This window comes from Rutidosis leptorrhynchoides, chromosome 9 (assembly GCF_046630445.1).
Source record: "Rutidosis leptorrhynchoides isolate AG116_Rl617_1_P2 chromosome 9, CSIRO_AGI_Rlap_v1, whole genome shotgun sequence".
NCBI classification, from domain to species: Eukaryota; Viridiplantae; Streptophyta; class Magnoliopsida; order Asterales; family Asteraceae; genus Rutidosis; species Rutidosis leptorrhynchoides.
Window position 1 is genome coordinate 370512237 of NC_092341.1, and position 20227 is coordinate 370532463.

The 20227-nt window shown below is 34.8% G+C and overlaps 1 protein-coding gene across 2 annotated transcripts; it reads right to left on the reverse strand.

Annotated features, from left to right (window-relative positions):
• Nucleotides 1-243: 243 nt before the first annotated feature.
• LOC139867388 (uncharacterized) lies at nt 244-18095 on the reverse strand. 2 transcript variants are annotated; one of them, XM_071855760.1, is made up of 44 exons: nt 17845-18095; nt 17271-17456; nt 16483-16572; nt 16137-16210; nt 15250-15405; nt 14949-15069; nt 14766-14821; nt 14317-14371; nt 14150-14206; nt 13971-14072; nt 13206-13286; nt 13024-13076; nt 12797-12866; nt 12423-12486; nt 11114-11262; nt 10881-11008; nt 10742-10799; nt 9924-10021; nt 9372-9453; nt 9204-9269; nt 9032-9091; nt 8818-8907; nt 8519-8705; nt 8061-8104; nt 7855-7974; nt 7633-7755; nt 7221-7273; nt 7096-7144; nt 6650-6708; nt 6221-6360; nt 5972-6132; nt 5577-5705; nt 5414-5499; nt 5119-5234; nt 4932-5044; nt 4676-4799; nt 4430-4551; nt 3846-4029; nt 3062-3287; nt 2433-2760; nt 1611-1750; nt 1181-1305; nt 887-1088; nt 244-608 (listed from the first exon to the last, which is right to left on the reverse strand). In XM_071855760.1, the coding sequence occupies exons 1-44, from the start codon at nt 17947-17949 to the stop codon at nt 521-523; spliced, it is 4920 nt and encodes a 1639-aa protein (XP_071711861.1). In that variant the 5' UTR covers nt 17950-18095; the 3' UTR covers nt 244-520. The 2 variants fall into 2 exon arrangements, with proteins under 2 accessions (XP_071711861.1, XP_071711860.1); XM_071855759.1 differs by having other exon boundaries at nt 9372-9459.
• Between the last annotated feature and the right edge of the window lie 2132 nt (nt 18096-20227).

Consider the following 20227-nt stretch of genomic DNA (forward strand, 5'->3'; position numbering starts at 1 on the left):
CACTGCAATTGAGAACGGAAATTATAAAGGAATAACCGAATAACTCAGTAGTTTTTACACTGCTAAAATATAATTAAGCTCTAAGCTCCCCAACCACATTTACCTATCCTAACAAATCAGACACAAAATGAGATCATATACAGTATAATATCGAGGTTACTTATTGAAGAGTATACATCGGACATGTTACACTTAATTGCTCCCAAACAAGGAATACACAGAATGTAAACATATATAACGAGGATATATATAATATTAATACAAGGAGGAAAACATGTATGGTTGACTATAATTTGATTGTATGAATCATATTACACCTACACTCCCCTTTTACATAAACCGCAAAAAACTGTAAGCTAGAATACACTGTAAAAATTGACAATGAAAGCCAAGATCAAAACTTTGACAAATAATACCTCACTAAAACTTGTACAAACACAATCCAAAGCTATAAGTTTCTTCCATGTAACATCAAATGACAAGGAACATATGATGGTTGGGCACTATCACTGGATGAACTCTAGACTGTCAAGCAAATATTGTGTAGCCCGAGTTCAGTGCTGACAAGTCTCAGTAAAGCATGTACCAGGTCTCTAACCCGAGAATTCCTGTACAAAATTTGAAAATTCAATTACATCTCCTTCAAATTAGCCAACATAAATCATTAATTAGCTGAAATTTTATAATTCGATATTATTTCCTTCAAGATAATCTTCGTAATTTGACTAAGATTACAAAATATCGTAATTTCGTTGATTTTAACATTCACGGCTTGTTATTCTATCTTTTCATTTGAGTATGAAAGTGACGTGACATTTATAACTACAGTTAAGTCCTTTGGTCAAGCGAAGTCTAAAAGTTGATGCATTTAAAGTACTTGTTTTACCTCGATTTAACAAGTTCACATAAGGGGGAGAAAAGGACAAATAAATGTGCGCGTCGGCCAGTATTCTCCTCTAATAGACCACCCTTCAAAAAAGGATGTAGTGGAAGAACTGAAGCCGTTTCTTCATGCAGTGTAACCCGTGCCATCTCTTGGAGAACAAAAGCAATCTCACTGATTCGTGCTGAAGGGAATGGACGTTCACCTTCATATACAAGTTTTAAGAAAATATTATAACATAAATATTTATGAGACGCAGATTTTGTTGAATATATGATTATATTATATGACACATACCTAATTCCTTCTCATCAGTTAGAAATTTCTTGAGTATGTATTCGCATCTTTTCATGAGTATCATGACAGAAATTTTGCTTACTTCACTTCGAGTCTGATTCCAGCTATTTAATTCATTGTTGTAACTGAGACAAAGAAAGTCATACTTTATGCATATGAATGTAATGGAGAATAAGATACTGAAATAAACCCTAAAAAATAAGATGTGCCAGGGCATATGACAGTGGCAACATATGTATCAATTTATATATAAATTTGTGACCTAATTAAAAACTCAGTAGTCCACATTAATACAATTGAGTATTATGTATATGATCTATGACATGTCTCACACATTATATAATGAAACATAAAGTGCCAAGTCATCATTCGATTTGATATGTCTCGTATGCTTAAAACTGTTGTTTTAGATTATAAAGAAAAGAATTACCTGCTCAAGAAAAACAACTTATGCAAGCAAGTGAGAGAGAATCTGCTACAGTGAGGAGGCACAAGTTCAACTGTCTCAACAGGCAACGAACATGTACGAGAAGCACACCGATCAAGCGTAATTATCAACCGTTCCAAGATCTGTAAATGAGAATAGGAGCATAAAATCCAAACGATGTTCAGAACGAATTTCAAGCCTCATACTTATTTTTAGGAAATTATGACATAGACAACTATTAACATTTAAAAACATGCAACAATTTATACATATGTGTAAATATATGTGATCAGAGGAAGAGCTGAAATTGATATTACTTTACTTGCAATAAATAATCAGTTAAAAATTATAACTGTAAACTCTAAGTTGCGTGAACTCCATATATTTAGGTATAATGTTGGGGGTAACAAAGTCATTATGATGAAGTTTATCGTGTTTGGCAGGAACTATTTAGCCGTATGAAATATGTTCAATACCGTGTTTAGCAAGAACCATGTAGCTATTTACAAACATGTCTAATACCACAAAGGTTCGTGTGATTTTCTATCTCACCCGTTTACTCACGAAGAAGCCATATGGGTAGTCATAGCAAACAGATCAAACGGGTCAAGAAAAAAGATAGGTAAAGAAACGGGCCTAACACGTCGACAATTGCTTAAAAGTGTAATTTTAGCACATTCAACTTCATAGCAGTATTATTTATTAAAAAACTCAGAACTAAAAATAAATATGTTGGTGGGTCAACCTGTTTCAACCTGTTACCCAACCCATCCATTTTACCACCTCAGACACTATACAAGTATATAGGAGATGGGAACACATTACATCGGAAGAAGCATCAATGTCTGACATTAGAATTTTATCCCCCAAAACGTCTAAAAGTTCCATTTCAAGGGATTCATCATCTTCCTTGGATATTGCAGCAAGAGAATTGGAAGGAAGTGCACGTCCACAATATCCAACCAGGAAAATTTCATAGACATCAGCAACCACTTTCCAAAGACGAACTCTTGCAGGCTTGTTACTACTGCTTAAATCAGTACCCGATCGATCAACTAAATTCCTAATGTCATCAACAAGCAATTGGTTGAAGCTTTTAACAGCTAGTCCCCAAAGTCCACCATCAGGATTTTCTCTTCTTGTTATCATGCACCTGCAAGAACAAACTCCTTTTTTCTGAATGGTTCTGTAACTTTTTATGCATATAAAAAACTGAGGTGGTAGCTCTAATTTACTTGTAAATGGTTCTCTATGGACTGTGTTTGACCACAAACGGGTCAAATGGGTTGAAAGTTGCCCTAAATCTTATTTCCATTACACACAACCTCCTAAATGATTTTATTTGTAGTTTTAGATTAGTTTTTAAATAATATAGTTTTTCTTTCCTAGGTAAGACATTAATATTTTGAATCATAATTATACACACATAATATATGGACTAAAAAAGTTGCTACCTTCCAAGACCTTCAATAATGTAAGGAAAAGTAGTAGACTTTTCAGCTAACGGAGCCTGTAGGAACACCTCTATCAAGATGGGAACAAGCTTTTCAGCAAACAAATCACTTGAAATGCTAACTGTTGAAGTTTTTTTTGAATCTGAGCTTGAAGAAGACGAATGTTCTACTTCTATCTGTTCATTAGTAGAGTTCCCATTAGGGACGACCGTAACCCTCCTAGATCCTGTAAAGATTATACTTCAACTTCAGCTTCTTTAAACAGCAGTGAAAAGAAACAAAAGTATTCAAATATATATGGGATTAAATATAGGGAGGCCACCAAAGTTTATTGTTTTGTGTTTGTAGGCCAACCATATTTGAAAATGATTCGTAGGCCATCCAAATTCGTATGTTGTTACATATATATCATATCAAACTAAAAACTCTTTGTATAAAATTATAAAAAACGCAAATACTCATGTATTTGGTATGAACTAATCGTCATATAAATAATGTTAATTAAGGAAAACTTGGTTATTTGTGTTATTTTTACATTTTTCTAATGAGATTTTAGCCAGATTTGGTACTGAGAGAAGAATACACGAAGTTGGATTACCTACAAAATAATTTTCGAATATAGGTGACATGTAAACACGAAAAGATAAATTTGGGTGGCCTACAAAATCATTTTTAAATATGGGTGGCCTAAAAACACAGAACGATAAACTTGGGTGGCCTCCCGATATATAATCCCAATATATATGTATAAAAATACAGTAATAATAATCTTAGTCATCTTTACCAGACGAGTTTCTCAATTCAACAGGGTTTGTGGCATCTCCTTCTTTATGTACAGATGAATCAGAATTAGGAAGATAATTTAATAGCTTCTGGAAGAAGACGGCCCACAGTGAGGGAAGATGATTAGGTGGACATAATTGTGGAAAGATTTCCAGCACTACACGTTGCAATGGCGGCACATGTCCCTGTAATAGCAGATTGTAAGAAAAATAATAATGTACTGCCCAGGTTTCCAGCTTATATGTGTTCTAAAATACTATGCCTCACTAAAAAAGCTAGAACAAGTGTATTAATTTGAGAATTCCTCATATATATGATACAAGCAAAGATTGATGATACCAACAGATTTTCAGAATAACTATATGATTTAAATATCTTGTCATGATATCATCTCCAGTAATATTAGATTAACGGCCTTCAGATTTTGTTTTACTGAAATGTGACTCATCAATAGTAAACATTGTTTACATTGCTCATTGAAATCCAACGTAATAATGGTACAATTACTATGTTAGTACCATGCAACCCTCAAGTGAGGCTAAAAGCTCAAGTGACATAATTACCTAAGAAAAGATTAGCACTCACAAATTCAGCTTCGAAGTTATTTTGAGTGATTTTTGCTTCTCTGATTGCAGACTCAATGATAGAAAGCAACTGCGAATACATACTACTCTCAAACATTCCTTGTGCATGCACATATACTTCTCCTGTTAAATTTTTTTATAAAAGATAAGAAATAACAATACGGAAAACGATATAGTACATTCAAAGCTTAAGAAAATAGTCAAAATTATGCCAATTCTGTAACGTTAGGAATATTATTATTATTACCTAGCCCATGTATTATCTCCTGCTTCACCTTGTTTGCTGCCACATCACTACTTGCAGTTGGGTTGCGGAGAACTAAATCATAAACATCAAGAACCGATTTGAGATATGGCATTGGCAGATTTCCCTGATTCGATATAGAATTATGCAATTAGTAGATTGAAATACACAACCCAAAACACTGTCGAATCTTAAATTAGATAAAGAGATTAGAAAACTATACATGAAAAATACAAAACCAAGGCCGTGTTTGGCTTACCTTGGGGGAATGAGGTAGAACTGTTGACTGCAAACAACCAACAGCAGCAAGGGCAACCTCTTTACTGCCATTCACAATGCTGTTTTTCACGAATTGAAGCAAAGACTCCCATCCTAGTTAACCATTATTCAGGTTTGTTAAGATAAACACATACATAATTTGTAAGGGGTGTACTAAAGAGACATACCGGACCAAAAATTGGGTATACTTCTCAATAGTGGGAAAAAAGTACGCATGATACGAGCAATTCCACCAAATACGAGCACAAGTGTTTCATCCCATTGTTTTTGAGCCGTGTTCCGACTGTATATTTACAATACCATGAAATATTAAAGGTAGAAATTACAAATCATCTACTATTAAATAGGTCGAATGGGTCAGATTGATCCAAACAGTTAAAAAAAAATCCCAAGTCAAAATTAAAGTATTAAAATAATTTGAATTTCGATAAAGATAAAAAAAGATTGAATAAATTGAGATACCTATGGTGTATGAGCATATGAACTGCTTTTCCACCACGGACACCAAGTTCTTTTCCATGCCATTCAACTTTGGATGATGTTGCAGCCTATAATTGAATAAGCACAATTAAGAGATTACCGCATAAAGGACCATCATGTATATCTAACAGTCACTGCATCTTACCATGTGAGATGCACGGTCTAAAGTAGTAAACACATACTTCCAAAGACAATCTTCCCACATGCTCTTTGAAAGTTTTTGACCATGGCTTCCAAGGGTTTGAAAAAGTGTCCTGACAGCTGAGTTCCTAACCTACAGATAAATGAGGCGGGTGATACTCAGATGCTACAACTAAATTGCGACTACTGCTATAATGTTGCAAACAAAGCACACACAAAATCATTAGAAATTAAGAACATATTAACTTAGGTAGTGGATGATCATGATGATAATAGGTACAGTATGCTATTCATTATCGCCTAGAAAGTTACGCTATCACTATCACATAAATATATATAGTATTATTAAAAATTGGCAGTCAGCATGCTTGAAACTTGACTGGTAGAAAAGGAAAATACCTCTGGCCTCTCATCAGCACCCAGATTTTGGAGTAATGAAAAAACAGAAAATAACAATTTTTCATGTTCAGCTACAGTAATGGAGAAATCTTGTTGGTTAGCTTTTTTAACATTATTCTGCGTCTGTTCTATCTTTTCACCATTATTGACCTCCAGAGTATCTGCAAAATAAGCCATGTTAGAATTATACTATTTAAAGATTGTTTATAATGGAAGGTAATCAGCTGAGATATCAAATCAGAGCCAAACCTCTTTCCCTATCCTCTGTAGGACCCTCAAGCAGACCTTTAGCAATAAAATCGGTTGAAGTCCAAAGCAGGCCAATGGCTGTTAAGCTGATATTCAATTCAGTCTTTTGAGAACTGTAGGCACCAGTAACATCTACACATCTGATGAGAGTCCACAAAACCATTAAAACACTTAAATTAACAGTTAAAAAAATATCCAAAGGAAACATGTAACGCAATATATAATGAATTAAAAAAGTTCTACAACAAGCTATTTACCCAAACACACTAACTGTTCATAACGAGAAAAAAAAAACTTTTCCAAGCTCAAGTGCTTTATTTTTTCAGCATATGGATGTGGCAACACGAGAAATGCGGATTCGGAAAATTTTTAACTAAATAAGATATGTTTAAATTAAAACCCGATCCATATAAAGTTAAAATAACTTACACATAAAGATATTCAGGAGGTACAGTTGACAGCCCATCATTCATGATAACTCGTAGGCTCTGCAAGAAAAGAGAGTAAGTAGAATTCAAAAACTAATGACGAAATTACTATCAATGCACATCCAAATAGTAAAGTAAAACAAGTCAATAAACGTTTTGTTTCTTATACTTTCTATCAACCTTTTCGGCTTTTCCCACAACTAAAAAATGCATCAACTTTAATATCATGTTGGATACAACTTCTGTAACGGTCTAGCTGGGCTGTAGCCTCCACCCTTCAGAATACTTGCATAATTCTTAAGACAGGGATACAACTTCTGTATGATATGATATGCCATAAAACTATGGCGCAAATTGGAAAAAGCAAACAACTCTGTACCTAGAACTCTAACAGGTTTATACAGGTACTTTTGAGAACTTGTAAGTGCATGGCTAGTATCTACTAACCTGGAATCCAAGAGTGACAAGATCCTTTTCAGATGATCCAGCAACTGATCTAAAGAAGAACGGAATGAGAATATTAACTATATTCACAGTAATAAACCGCAAACAGATATGTAACCTATAGTTACCTTAGCATTTCAAGAATATCTGGCCAGCTATAACAAAGCTTATCTCCATGTCTCTGAAGAAATGTTTCCAGGAAAAATAAAGAATTAGTAGGTACCAACAAACAAAATCATATAATCCATCTGTCCCACAAATTTGCAATGTTCTATTCTATATGTGGTCTGATATAAATATTTTAAAAATTGTAAGAGTCCCTTTAAATTTCAAAATAAAATGGGAACCTTCACAAAGTAACCATTTTCATAAAGTTTTAATGATGATGCTGAAAAACAGATAAATTTTTTTCTGAGGTATGGCAAAAAGAGATGTTCTGATTAATATCGGGCATCTTGAAATCAAAACCAACACACTCACATGGGACAGAAGAAACACCATAAACATAAACTTCAACAATTCAGTAACGCAGTACGTTACCTCTAAAACATGCAGTAGAATTTTTAAAGATCCAGCATGAACATCGCTGTTTGGACACGAATCATAGAGGACATGTAGGGGAGATATGACAGAAATTTCAAGTGCCTTCATTTCAGCTTTGACCTAGCAAAAACAGTTTATAAAGGGGACCGTAAGTCTTCTATGAAAGGAATTAAAAGTACATTAAGAGAAACAGTGAATGGATGTAACATCAACGCATACACCATGATGCCTTGATAATGCATTCTCCTCAAACTGCTCGGAACCTAAAACAGCAGAAATTGATTGATCCAAAGCCTTAAGCGCCATTGCTCGCAAGTGGTGATTAGGGCTACTGGCAAGCTGCAAATATATCCTAATCATATCAGTAAGAGGATCTGAAGTTGATAACAGTATGTTTCAGAATATATAATGTGTCATGGAATAACCTCGACAAAATGGCCAACAACCTCATCCCACAATGGCTGAATTCCTGCAACAATAATGGTAAGCCATACGCGCTAAACCAAATAACATAAACTCAAAACGTATCTTCATATATTAGAAGGCAAACAAGAAAAAGGTTCCTTTCTGGTTTAGCCCTCTCAATTAAGAACCTAATCAGTACCACTTAGTAGGATAGGCTATTCATCACCAAACTATAAAAGGCTCTAAAATATCCACACACGATATGACACGGTAAACGTAATGAAAAACGAATCGTGTAGGGACCTGGTTATTCAATTAGTTCAGAGGCCAGGGAATTGTGTAGGTTTGTTAATATCATCGCCAGACAAATGAGTTCGAGAAAGATTGACCATTAATAATAGATGTATTTATCTACTTGGTATTAGAAGGAAGTTTAAAGACAACTGTTGACTATGAGTTTTGAAACATAAATACATACTGTGAAGATTGTTGACAAGAATGGATATCATTCTCTCGACCGCAAAACTAATGCTTCCTGTTTTCTGACTTGATGTTTGTGAAATACCACTTAACGTTCCGGCCATTGATTGATATGACAATTGCCGGAGCGCGGAAAGAAGTGACTTGACTGCAGATATATGCATCAATCCAGAGCTTTCAAACAACTTCACAACAACAAAAATAAGAGGTTAATTGTGAACTATTGTAAAATTTTAAGGGTTAGTAAGTAAATAAATGAACCTGTATCATTAGTACAGAGTAAGACAATGAAGTCACCTGAGAATTCAATGATGAGAGAATACTAAAGTCACTGTACTGGCCACCAGATGGTTCTCTGGTAAGCTTTGAAACAGCTGCAGATACCTCCTGTATAAAGAAACAAAATTATTAATGTTGTCATACTGAAGACCTGAAACAAGAGTTAACGGTACGCACATTATCACACAGGTCTAAAAGCAGACAAGCGCTAGAATAAAATGCTGGGTCATACCTGGGTTGTTGCATGTGGAGAATGAATTGCTCGATCAAGTGCTGCTAGAGTCTCCAAAACCTGCCATTTAGAATATGAACAATTGGTACTTTCCGAATGCAAAACACAATTGCTGATGAAAAACAATGTGTAATGCAAGCATATATACAACTGAAAAAGTAAATAATCATACCAATACCCAAGACGGTCCCAAAACATTGTATAATCGATGAGTTATGTTGAAGAGAGTCCTGAGGGCCTAACTTATATGAAAGACAAGAGAAAATATCTTACAAATCAGAAACCGAAAGTAGCGGAAAAAAGATTTCATTTATAACAATGAAACTCACACAAAGTGCACCTGAACATTTTTAAGCGTAAGAACTACGATATCCCTTTGATCCACCACTAATTCTGTCCGCTTTGAACCAGGAGATTGTAAACTGCGGCTAATATGAACAAACACAATAATGGTAAGGATTTCCAATCCTATAAGGGGAAGTAGGGAAACGGATATACAAATTAGTGTGTACACAGAAGTTCATACTGAAACAGTAGAAAACCTAAACAGGAAGTGACGTACAAAAACACAATACTGAAAAAACAAGATCAATGTGACCAGCTTATCCCGGACATAACTACGTAAGACTTTTGAAGGTTGATGACCGGTTCATATGTCTACCATTATAGGTTTCAAAGTCTCAAAGAAAGGGTTTTTATAACTTTCAGATTTGATAAACTATGTATCCACTATAGTATTATCAGTGTTGTGCATGACATCATCCAAGACTGATAAAGGTACGCAACATAATTTTGAAGTGATCCCTCCCTGTACAATTCGAGGATGTTGATTGAAAGATAAAAATGCATAAATATTTAAAGCCCATACAAAACCAAGAGAAACTTTGAGTACCTTCTCCTTTTGGCTTCATTGGATGAACTTATGGTGAACTTGCAAAGTGATGCAAGAAACGAATTCAAAGGTTCTACAGCACGAAGAACACCACATGCCTGCATGAAATCAGGAACATCCAACGTAGCCAATTACGAAAGTAATGATTAAATATTAACAACACCGTATGGACTACAAAATTTGTTCCATTTAATCACTGAACTAAACTCGTAAGTTAAGTAACCTAATATGCGTTAGAATATTTACAACTTTAGTAGCTTAACTAAATAAGTTACGTACAGTGATCTGCATGTATAATACTTTATATGTCTATTAACCCTTGTAGTTGCTACTCCAACATGAGAAAAGAAATGCATCGTTTCACAAAGTTCAACCGTGATGCTTAACTATTTGATTAAACATCAAAAGTACCCCTCAGCATGGAAATACAGTGATTTATAATAAATCAAACTAAATAAAATAAGAGTTATCGATGTATAGTGATAAAAACTGAAAGTCAAAACTTGCTTGAAAAAGTACATTGACACAAGTTTTGAACAACTGAGCAAGAGAAGAAAAGCAAAATTTTTGACCAATGGAGTATTCAACTAATCCAGACCATAGTAGATTAGATAAAAAAAAAAAAAAATTCTATTACTAATTATATAGTTTAAATTTACAGGACATGGTAAACAGGACTCTCATCGGATGTAATTCACTCGCACTGCAAGTTTTAAAAAAGAAACATGTGACTAGGCCAAGTACCAATGTCCATGTATCAGTTGTTTTGATATGATATATTGTTCTTCTATCCTACTAGAAAAGAATTTGGTGGCTACCTGCGTAAATGCTTGATAACCCTTCAATATCTCCAACACAATAGCTTCCCCTTGTGATCTGTTAAATATGCTTTAATGAGAAATACTAAATTGGTTTTGCAATTTAAACACATGAAGTCACAAGTTATAAATACCGTACTTTGTCAAAATCAAGGACAGCGCATCAAGGATAGTCAACCAAACTGAATCGACCATCGTTGTGCATAGAACAGCAGTTTTCCCAATAAGCTTTGCAGGTGGATCTGACTCATATCTAGGGGATTCAAGCTGGAAGAAATCACCAAGTCATATGTTGCAGAAGAATTTATATATTTATTTTTATTTATATATTATATAGATAGATTAAATCAAAATAAGCAGATGCAATGTTACCTCACCAACATCCACCGCTTCATCTGTCAAGGTTGCCACCGTGAAAACAACTCCAAGTAAGCCTTCAATAGCCAAAGTTACTGCATGGGCTTCACTTGCTACCAAAACAGCAGCATTGGATGCGTCGTTATCTAAACTCCACTCAATACCTGTCGTACAGGAGATATTATCAGTAACTGGTCTGAAAGACCCTAATGTGCTCCCAAAGAATACTCATGGCCATTAAAAACTATTATGACTTTGTTAACCACTTTTTTTTTTGTGCTTGGTTGCTTTACTTCTTTATCATATACGGAATAAACTTGTAATTTTAATTTATCACGAGTAGTCTTGATAATATCAATTATCTTTTTAAACTAGTTTAGCGAAATTTTAACAACCATGGTCAGTAATGCAGTTTCTTAGTATTCTTAGAGGTATCAGCATAGGAGGTCCAATACGGGTGGGGTCTCAACATAGGCTTCATTTTTTTTCCTTTGCAGTTTCAAAACTTCAATCATGAAACAGATTTTATGGAGAAATTAATTAATATAAGAACCTAAGAAGAGAGGGATGTATAATGTATAATTTTGAAGGACACTATCACAAAATGACATAGTGGTCGGCGTCCCGATGTCCTCATAAGAGGTCTCGGGTTCAAACCTCACATGGACCCTTCAACAAAAACAGCGTTGATACAAGGTTGTAACACCCATAATTCCACATAACAAGAATTTTTTGTAAATTTATTTGGTTACTTCATCAAAAAAGTTTTTTTAAATAATATTTCTAAAAAAAAATCAGAAATTTCGCGAAAACCTTTTTTGCCTGGAAAGTTTCACAAAAATTAATTATTTATAAAAGAAATCCATAAAACAACTTTGGAAAGATGGTGAACTCTAATCAAATAAAAGTATAAGGTTGAATTCCCATATTCTCTAGAAGACCAGGTTTATGCTTAGTTTCCCAGCAATTGATTCTGAAAGGGCAATTGCAAACCAGTTATTGTAAAACAAGCCAGAAAAGTCGTTTTTTGCATAATTTCCCTTGTTTCTACCCTAAACAGGAGTCTGGAAAGTTATTGGTTCCATCATTAGCACAAGCCATTCCCTGTAATTTATTAACAATATGCTCATGATTCTATAACACCTCCGATTCTCCACAATGTGTTGCACATTTACACTATATACCTAATACAGATTATATAATATTGTATAACATACAACAAAAATGAAAATATAAACTGAGAAAAGCATACAAGAATTGAAAGAAAAGTACATATAATATAAGTGTAATGTGTCGCAATTGTAACAAGCATATAAGTCATTACCTTTGGCTTTACTAGTAAACATTCCTGCAACAGCTGCCAAGCTTTCCTCACTTGTGTCTTGATACTGAACAAGACAGAGATATTATAACTGTTTCTGTTTCTGTTCACTGGCAAGTGCATAAACCACATTACAGGATATGCAACTGTGTAATTATCAGATATTATATATTTCTGTTTGTCTTGAAACTAATGTTTGTTTCAATATGTATAAGAAATAGACAATTTGCATTGAAGGATCCATATTTAAAAGATCTGAAAAATTGCCACAACTTGTACTGGAATAATTTAGATGAAATGTTCTACACCAACTATAAGCTAGTCACGTATACAAAATGAGAGTTACGCAGAAAAAAATGGTATAACCCATGCAATACCTGCACACTTGAAACCACCCGCGCAAGAGCTTTTATCATACCCTCAACTACGTTTGTGTTCTTTGGGTTCCTGCAAAAACAACATCGGACATCATTAGCATTAAGCATGTAGTACCACATACAAGAATCTTTAGTGTGCATTAATACAGGTGGAAGAAGAAAAACAACAATGGGTGATCCATAATTTTTCATTGGTTTTGAATAAGAGACAAGCTAAAGGAGCTTACATGTCGAAGTTCTGAAACAGAATTCTCAATGTATGTGCTTCTACACAGAAACCCTGCCAAATACGATGGACAAAAAATGTATTAGGATAAGAAAACAAAATTTGAAAAAATATCTATTTCTAAATGATACTATTGAATAAATCATATACGTAGCCTATTGTGTTAGAAGAAGCAACATTTACCCTCAACATTTCAAGTACAAGTATACGATGCCACAATGGCAAATCAAGTGATGTAGCCCTCACTAACATGCTGAGAAATACCTGTCCACAAATTGAGGGCCCCAAGTTAAAATTAAGAAACAAAAACATGAGCCCACCAAGAAAACTTACAGCATATGTATACTAGCACGGTAAAATTACAAATTGCAACCATTAACAATAAAAACTTGGACAGACGAGTTCAATGCCAGTGATTCCTGATTCACAGCCGCTTTAACGTCTAAACCTAAGTTTGATACAAGGTTTGGATGTTTATATTATCATTCTTTATGCAAGAAAAGGTATAATTTCATTATTCCAACTCCAAAATCTCCAACATGGCTAAAATTGCAATTAAAGGAACTTGAATTACAATCACACATTAATTTAGTTGTACTTCTATTAAGTGTGTGACCTAGATCCCGGTCAAAAGCTTGCCATTTAATTTACGTACTGCACCAAAATAACAAACATCTTACTGAACTCTTAATTCTAACGTATCATCATGATCTAGGGTAAGAAATGCAAGTATTAATGTGGATGCAGTCACATATGGGCTGCTAGCATCAGAAATACAACTAACAACTTGGTGTTTTATCACTCTCATGCAAATGCTGGAATTTCTATAATGATTTGCAGAACTAACAGTCTGTATTGTAGTTTTAAACATTCACAATTGCTAATAATCTGTACCAAATGCATGTTCATCCGCTTGGTTCTAACTATCAACACGGGGATAAGCCATACCTCAGATTCAGTGATGAGAGATGAACTATAATGCCTAATAATATGGGCTACTGATCGCAAGACAAGGCGTCGAAAATAAGGTTCTCCAGTTTCTCCTTCAATCTGTTATGAAATAAGGAGTTAAATACGTTTAAGATACAATAGGACTTAACCTATAGAATGCTGACTAGACTAGTCACCTCAGAATTGGTACGAAGTGAAGTCATTAGAAGTGAACAAATCTGGTGACGTAAAACCTGTACATATTCAAGCCTTGCATCAAATCAGAAAGACTTAACATGTAGATTCGTATGTGAGAGCCATACAGTTTCATAATTACACAATTAAAAATAAATGCATTGGTCACCTGCTCGTAAGGTAGCAGAGTTCTAAACACAGCCACATAATTTGACAAGATGAACCTAAAAATTCATCAGGAAGAACACAACATATTAGATCAGCTGGTTCTCAAAAGAAAGAAAAAATTGATCATTACACTTCAATAGTTGAAAGCACCAAAGTTAACAAAATCTTCTTCCAAACTCTAAAACATATATCAGCATATACAAAGTAGATCCCTGGTGAGTAACATGCAAACCAATAACTTGACAAGATTCAGCTAAACGTCAATAAATTTTAGCTTAATAAAGTAAAGGTCCTTCTAGAAGCACAAAAGGGTCACCAAGGTGCACAAAACTCCTCTGTTTTGGAAGGCTTAAAGAGGGAAAACCCTTTGCAGCCTACTTTTGCATTTTAGGAGACACTAACACTGAAATGATGGTCATGGGTTCGAATCTAGAAAGGAAGAATACTCACTCAAGTATATCGAGTGCAAAAGTCCGCTGAATGGATCCAACACGTAACCAGATAGCCTGAACCACAAGACATGTATCAGTGAATATTCAATGTCTCCAAGCATACAAATTATAACGTACTAGCTAAAGTAAGATTTTTTTTAGATACTTCTTGAAAACAATAGAAGCAGTAATTAGCACATACAGATCCACCTGCAGCAAGAGCTGTCAGGTCCTCGAGCAATCGTAGCCCAAGTTTTCCAGCTTTGGTAGGGGTCTCCCTCATCTTTAATTTGCCTAAAGAGGCAAAGTCTTCCTCTAATGACCTGGTCAACATATGTTAAATAGCACGAAAAATAAATTGTAAGATACGTGAGAAAGCGAGTGAACAAGATTCAGTCATGTGCAGAGGAATGAATTACTTGTTCTTTTAGTTTCATCGTAGATAAGTTCATAGATGGCAAAAACAAATAAAACAATAAAAATATACTAAAGAAGCTATGTACTTTGAATTGTTGATACTATGATTAACATCTGAAGTAATTGATGCACTTCGAGAAGTGTACCCTCCATGAACAAACTTGCCAGCAGGAAGTGATTCAGAAGATAGGACATGATCAAATATCAATGCCACAGCTTGTCTAAAAGTCGCTGCAGCAGTACTGGAGATAACCCACACCATAAAAAAAACATTAGCCAAGACAGAACAGAATCTAACTTGAACAAGAGGTTACTGAAGTATCTTTGTAGCAATACGCAATCACATTGATATCTGTTAACTGAATGAAATTAATATGTAAATATAATACATAGGGTCCCCCCACATCTCTTCTATCAAACAAAAATTTAAAGCTAACAAACAAATGAATAGATCCTTAATAGCTCCTAGTCACCTATCGCGTCTCCCACCTACTACCCACGTCACACGCCTTGGGATCTTCATTAAAGTCACCAAAAAACTGTATATTTTGAAGGAAAATTGCGAATATGCGAATTGGAAATGATCTGTATCATAACCATAGGAAATGAACTAGTTGAAATGCAGTTTGGGATAGGATTATTTCCGTTCAAGGGTAAGGGTCTTTAATGTGTTATTAATTTAACTGTTCCAAACTCAGATGTTCTAATAATTTCTGGAATATTAGATATCTTATATTCATTGATGACAAAACACATGAAGGGTACATTATATCAAAGGATAGCATTTATTGTTTACTGTTCGGAGTAAAATGTAGTAGGTATTTGTCCTATTGGGATGGTAAAGCAACGAACAGGGATAAATTAGTCGGTAATTACATTGTGAGACACTGAAATATGTTACTGACACCTATCATAATAAGATTTGGTTAAAACCTATGCAAATATGTAGTACGTTTATTCAGTTGCATCTTACTTCCGTACGCTGTCAGAGGATCTGTTGTTCTCGAGAAGGCGAAGACAAATACCAAGAGCTTGGGCAGTATGCTCCTGAGATTCAAAACATAGATAAGTCATAAGAATCCCTATGATATTGTCAACGCCATCGTTAGCTAACAAGATGGCCAATACTCATTTAGATTTTCAAATCCTGCGATCATGCTATCCTCACATGATATATGTATAACATAACAGTAAAAGATAAAGGGGAAACTGATTGCTTATAGGGGGTACACCAATAAAGATAACATAAAAGGATGAACCAAGAAAACGGAGATGAGTCAAGGAAAGGTAGAGTTCAAAAGCTTTATTGTAATTCTTACTTCACCATCAGGTTGTAGGCGGGATTGAAATATTATTAGTACTGTTTGAAGGGTCTTCAGTTGAACGCCTTCATCTGCCATCTCTCCATGCTGAAAAAAGCAACCAAAATGATACATGTACAACTAAGAACTAATATATCTTGAAACTAAAAGGAAATGAGTTTGCTTAAAAAGTAAATGTTTAGCGAAAATCCTTCAATGCTATCTTTAGGGTACAAACTAAAGACAGAAGCATGCACACATATCGGAAAGTTAATTTATAGAGCAACAACAACAATAACAACAACAACAAAACCCAATACCACATAAGTGGTGTATGGGGGAGGTGAGATGTAGACAATCCTTCCCCTATCCTAGAATAAAGACAAGTCATTTTCTCCACCCAGAGTGAAAATACTCTCAAAAGTAGAGGAAGTCATCCCTCTCTCTATTAAGTTAATTTATAGAGCATCCTATAATAAAGGGTACTAACATTGATTTGGAAGAAAAGGCTACTCTTGATACACCAATATATTGATAACTCTATTAGTGTGAATGTCCATCTTGTTACTTCACTCTAACCTTAAAACTAATGATTAGATATTTCTAATGCCATACAACGATAAGAACGACACAGCTTTCATCACAAACTATTCGAGTAACCCAAAACTTAAACATGTCAGAGAACCATACAATGCAACAATCAAGTCTTTGGTGGCACGTATTCATTTAATACAAACCGGGGTGATTTACGTCTTGTAAAAACTAATGCATTGATCAAACTCAGGAAAGATTTAAACAGCACTTACATCTTTCAAGGTGACAAGAATCTCATCCAAAGCAGATTCGGCTACTGCATCATGCGCTATAAGCTTTTGCAAACAGGATAACCCGATGACACTTAGTTTAATCGTCTTAACTTCACATGCCATCAAAAAAATCCTCAATATATCATCATGTTGTGCGATTTCACTAGAACTCGACAATGTGCGGAGCTGAAATTTAAGCATAACATACATAAATATTACATCCAAACAACATTTCACCTCCTTTTCCATACAGTAAAACATAATAAACGAAAAATCCACATAAGTAAAGCATCTTATTTGTACTTTGTTTTGTTTTGGAAGGCAGCGTCTTATTCGTACTAACAGAGTAACAGCAGGATTTAGCTCAATGTAACACTACCGAACCCTAGGCTGGATAACTCTCAAAATAAATATTAGGTTTAATCAACTAACACGTAATTTTACACTCAGTTGAAATTGAGATGAATGTTCGAATATAATACAGTAGTAATACGGAGTACAAATTAAGCAAAACCTAATGTGACAGCCTAGGGTATTAGGTGATGGCAGAATGAGAAATTAAAGTAAAATTAACCTTCAAAATTGCGTGTTCAGCTCCGTCTTTGATGGTGGGATAACGACGGCGAGCTTCGGCAGAAAGCGCGCGTAGATCTGACTCCAAAACGGCCATAAACGTCATTTTATCCTCTGTATCTCCTTTTATTCACATAAATGTAACAATAATTATATAGATAGATAGATGGATCGCTTGATTGAAACTAATTGAGGACGGAATAGTATCAGATCTTGTTGTTGATGCTAGTGTATGAGTTGTGTGTGTGTTTAGTTGGTTTGCACGTGTGCCGTGCAGAGAATAAGAAATGCGAGTAGAAGGGTAGAAGTGCGTTACAAGAGTCCGAGCCGTGTGTCATAACATTGGTGTATGGTTCATATTGTTTGACCAAACAGAAGAAAAATTACTATTGTCAAGTTACTGAGTAACTGGTTAATTACATGATTCTACTTTTTTACTCTTTGTCCAAAACAAGGTTGCAAAATTCTCTATTTTGGGATTTATCGGTCGGGAGTTTGAAAGAAGTAATCGGTAATTAGAAGATTAATCGGAGATTAAGCGGATTGGACTTTATACATTTAAATATTAGATTTCAAAAATTATGTGTAAATATAAAAGAAAAGCATAACATAAACGTTAAGATTAACATAATTGTTTAAAAATGTTTATTATACATCATCTATTTGGTGGTCAAATTGCCCTCTCCCCATTCTCTCCCCATTGGTTGAAAACTCACTATTCACGATTTTTGCCCCCTCGTATATATTATTTTTCCTTTTGATTTATAATAGGTTTAATGTATTTTTTTTTATTATTTTCGCCTATTTGGGGTGGTTTCCAGCAGAAAACCCTTTAAAAGGGCTAAGGTGCTCAAATGAGCTTACAGGAGTACTGGTTTTGCTCAAAGGGCGACTCTTTGGCCCAGATACTCTTTTTTTACATGTTTTTTCTATTTTATTTTAATAAGGTACTGAGATGAGAGGAGTCATCCCATACCTTGGACACCTCCTCCTGCTTCGACCATACCTTCGACCATACCTTCAACCATACCTTCATCTTCAACTATTTGTGCAGTTCGTAGTACGTATATCTTACCAAATCGGCAAGCTAGCAGTGTGTCAAAATGAGTTTGTGTCCAAAAGGATAATTTTAATGTGTCTCGATACGTGTTCGATTGACCCGTAACTCTATTCAACTTCATACTCCTTTTAATTTAAAATATATAATGTGTTAGACAATAAATACAGTACAAAAAATAATCAGTCGCAATATTAATCTACTTTTTGTTAACATAAAATGATTCATAAGGTTGTTATTCTATTAAATTCACATTTCGACTAATTTGACCCGTTATAAATAAGTAACCCATATGACCTACGACCTGCTATTACTGATTTTATTCAATTTACTTTTTAGGGAGGCGTAACAACTTTGCTTGCTAGGGTAAATACAAATAAAGTTAAGGTTGCTCACCTTGTATAATATGGAAATATTAACTTTGTTTGATTGAATGTTTTGGGATGTAAATTATATTCGTAATTAATAGCCGACTTTCGGTGACTTTTACACCATGCACTGCTTTGTCATGTAAATACGATGTGTGGTAAATAACTATCATAATCACATAGAATTATCATTCGATGTGTAGTCAATAACCATTGTAATCGCATACAATTGTCAGCAGCGTAGCGCGCACCCCTAAATCTTGTTTTGTTCAAAAACTTTAAAGTTCTATTTTAAATTAATGTTAAAATATTGACTGATTTTGACTTTGACCGACTTTGGTTACCAAATTCAATTTTGACCCTTTAAGCGACATAGACCAAATAATTAAACGGATTTGGAAAAATTAGAAAGTATGGCTATTAAAAATGAGTAATCGGAGATTAATCGGGTTGGCAAAAAATCAGTCGGTTTACAAAAAAATTGATCATCATACTTGTTGGTACTATTTTCCGTATAGCGGATGAAAGGTACCAGTACAGTAGCGTTGAGCGATATGTGATTGACTGATGTTTGTCGTCGGGAAAGAATCCCTGCAGACCCGGAACACGGATGAGAAATCCGTGGGGTGGCCTCAATCAGTCTTTGGGCCAAGCTGAAGTTGGTCCGTGTAGTGTGGCCTCAATCAGTCTTTGGACCAAGCTGAAGTTGGTCCGTGTAGCGTTCTGTTGCTAAGCGGTTAAAGTTTAGAGTGAGAAAGTACTGTGTGAGAGAGAAAGTGTACTTCTCTCTGACTGAAGTTCAGATGTGAAATGCGGTGACCCAGGGGGTCTATTTATAGGCGTAGAATGTCCGAAATTCTCGGAAACATGTGTCAAACGCTGATTAATTCAATTATGTGATATATCTGGAACCGCCTTTGGCGTGTGCTGACGTGGTTGCGTGCCGCTCACGCGCTTAA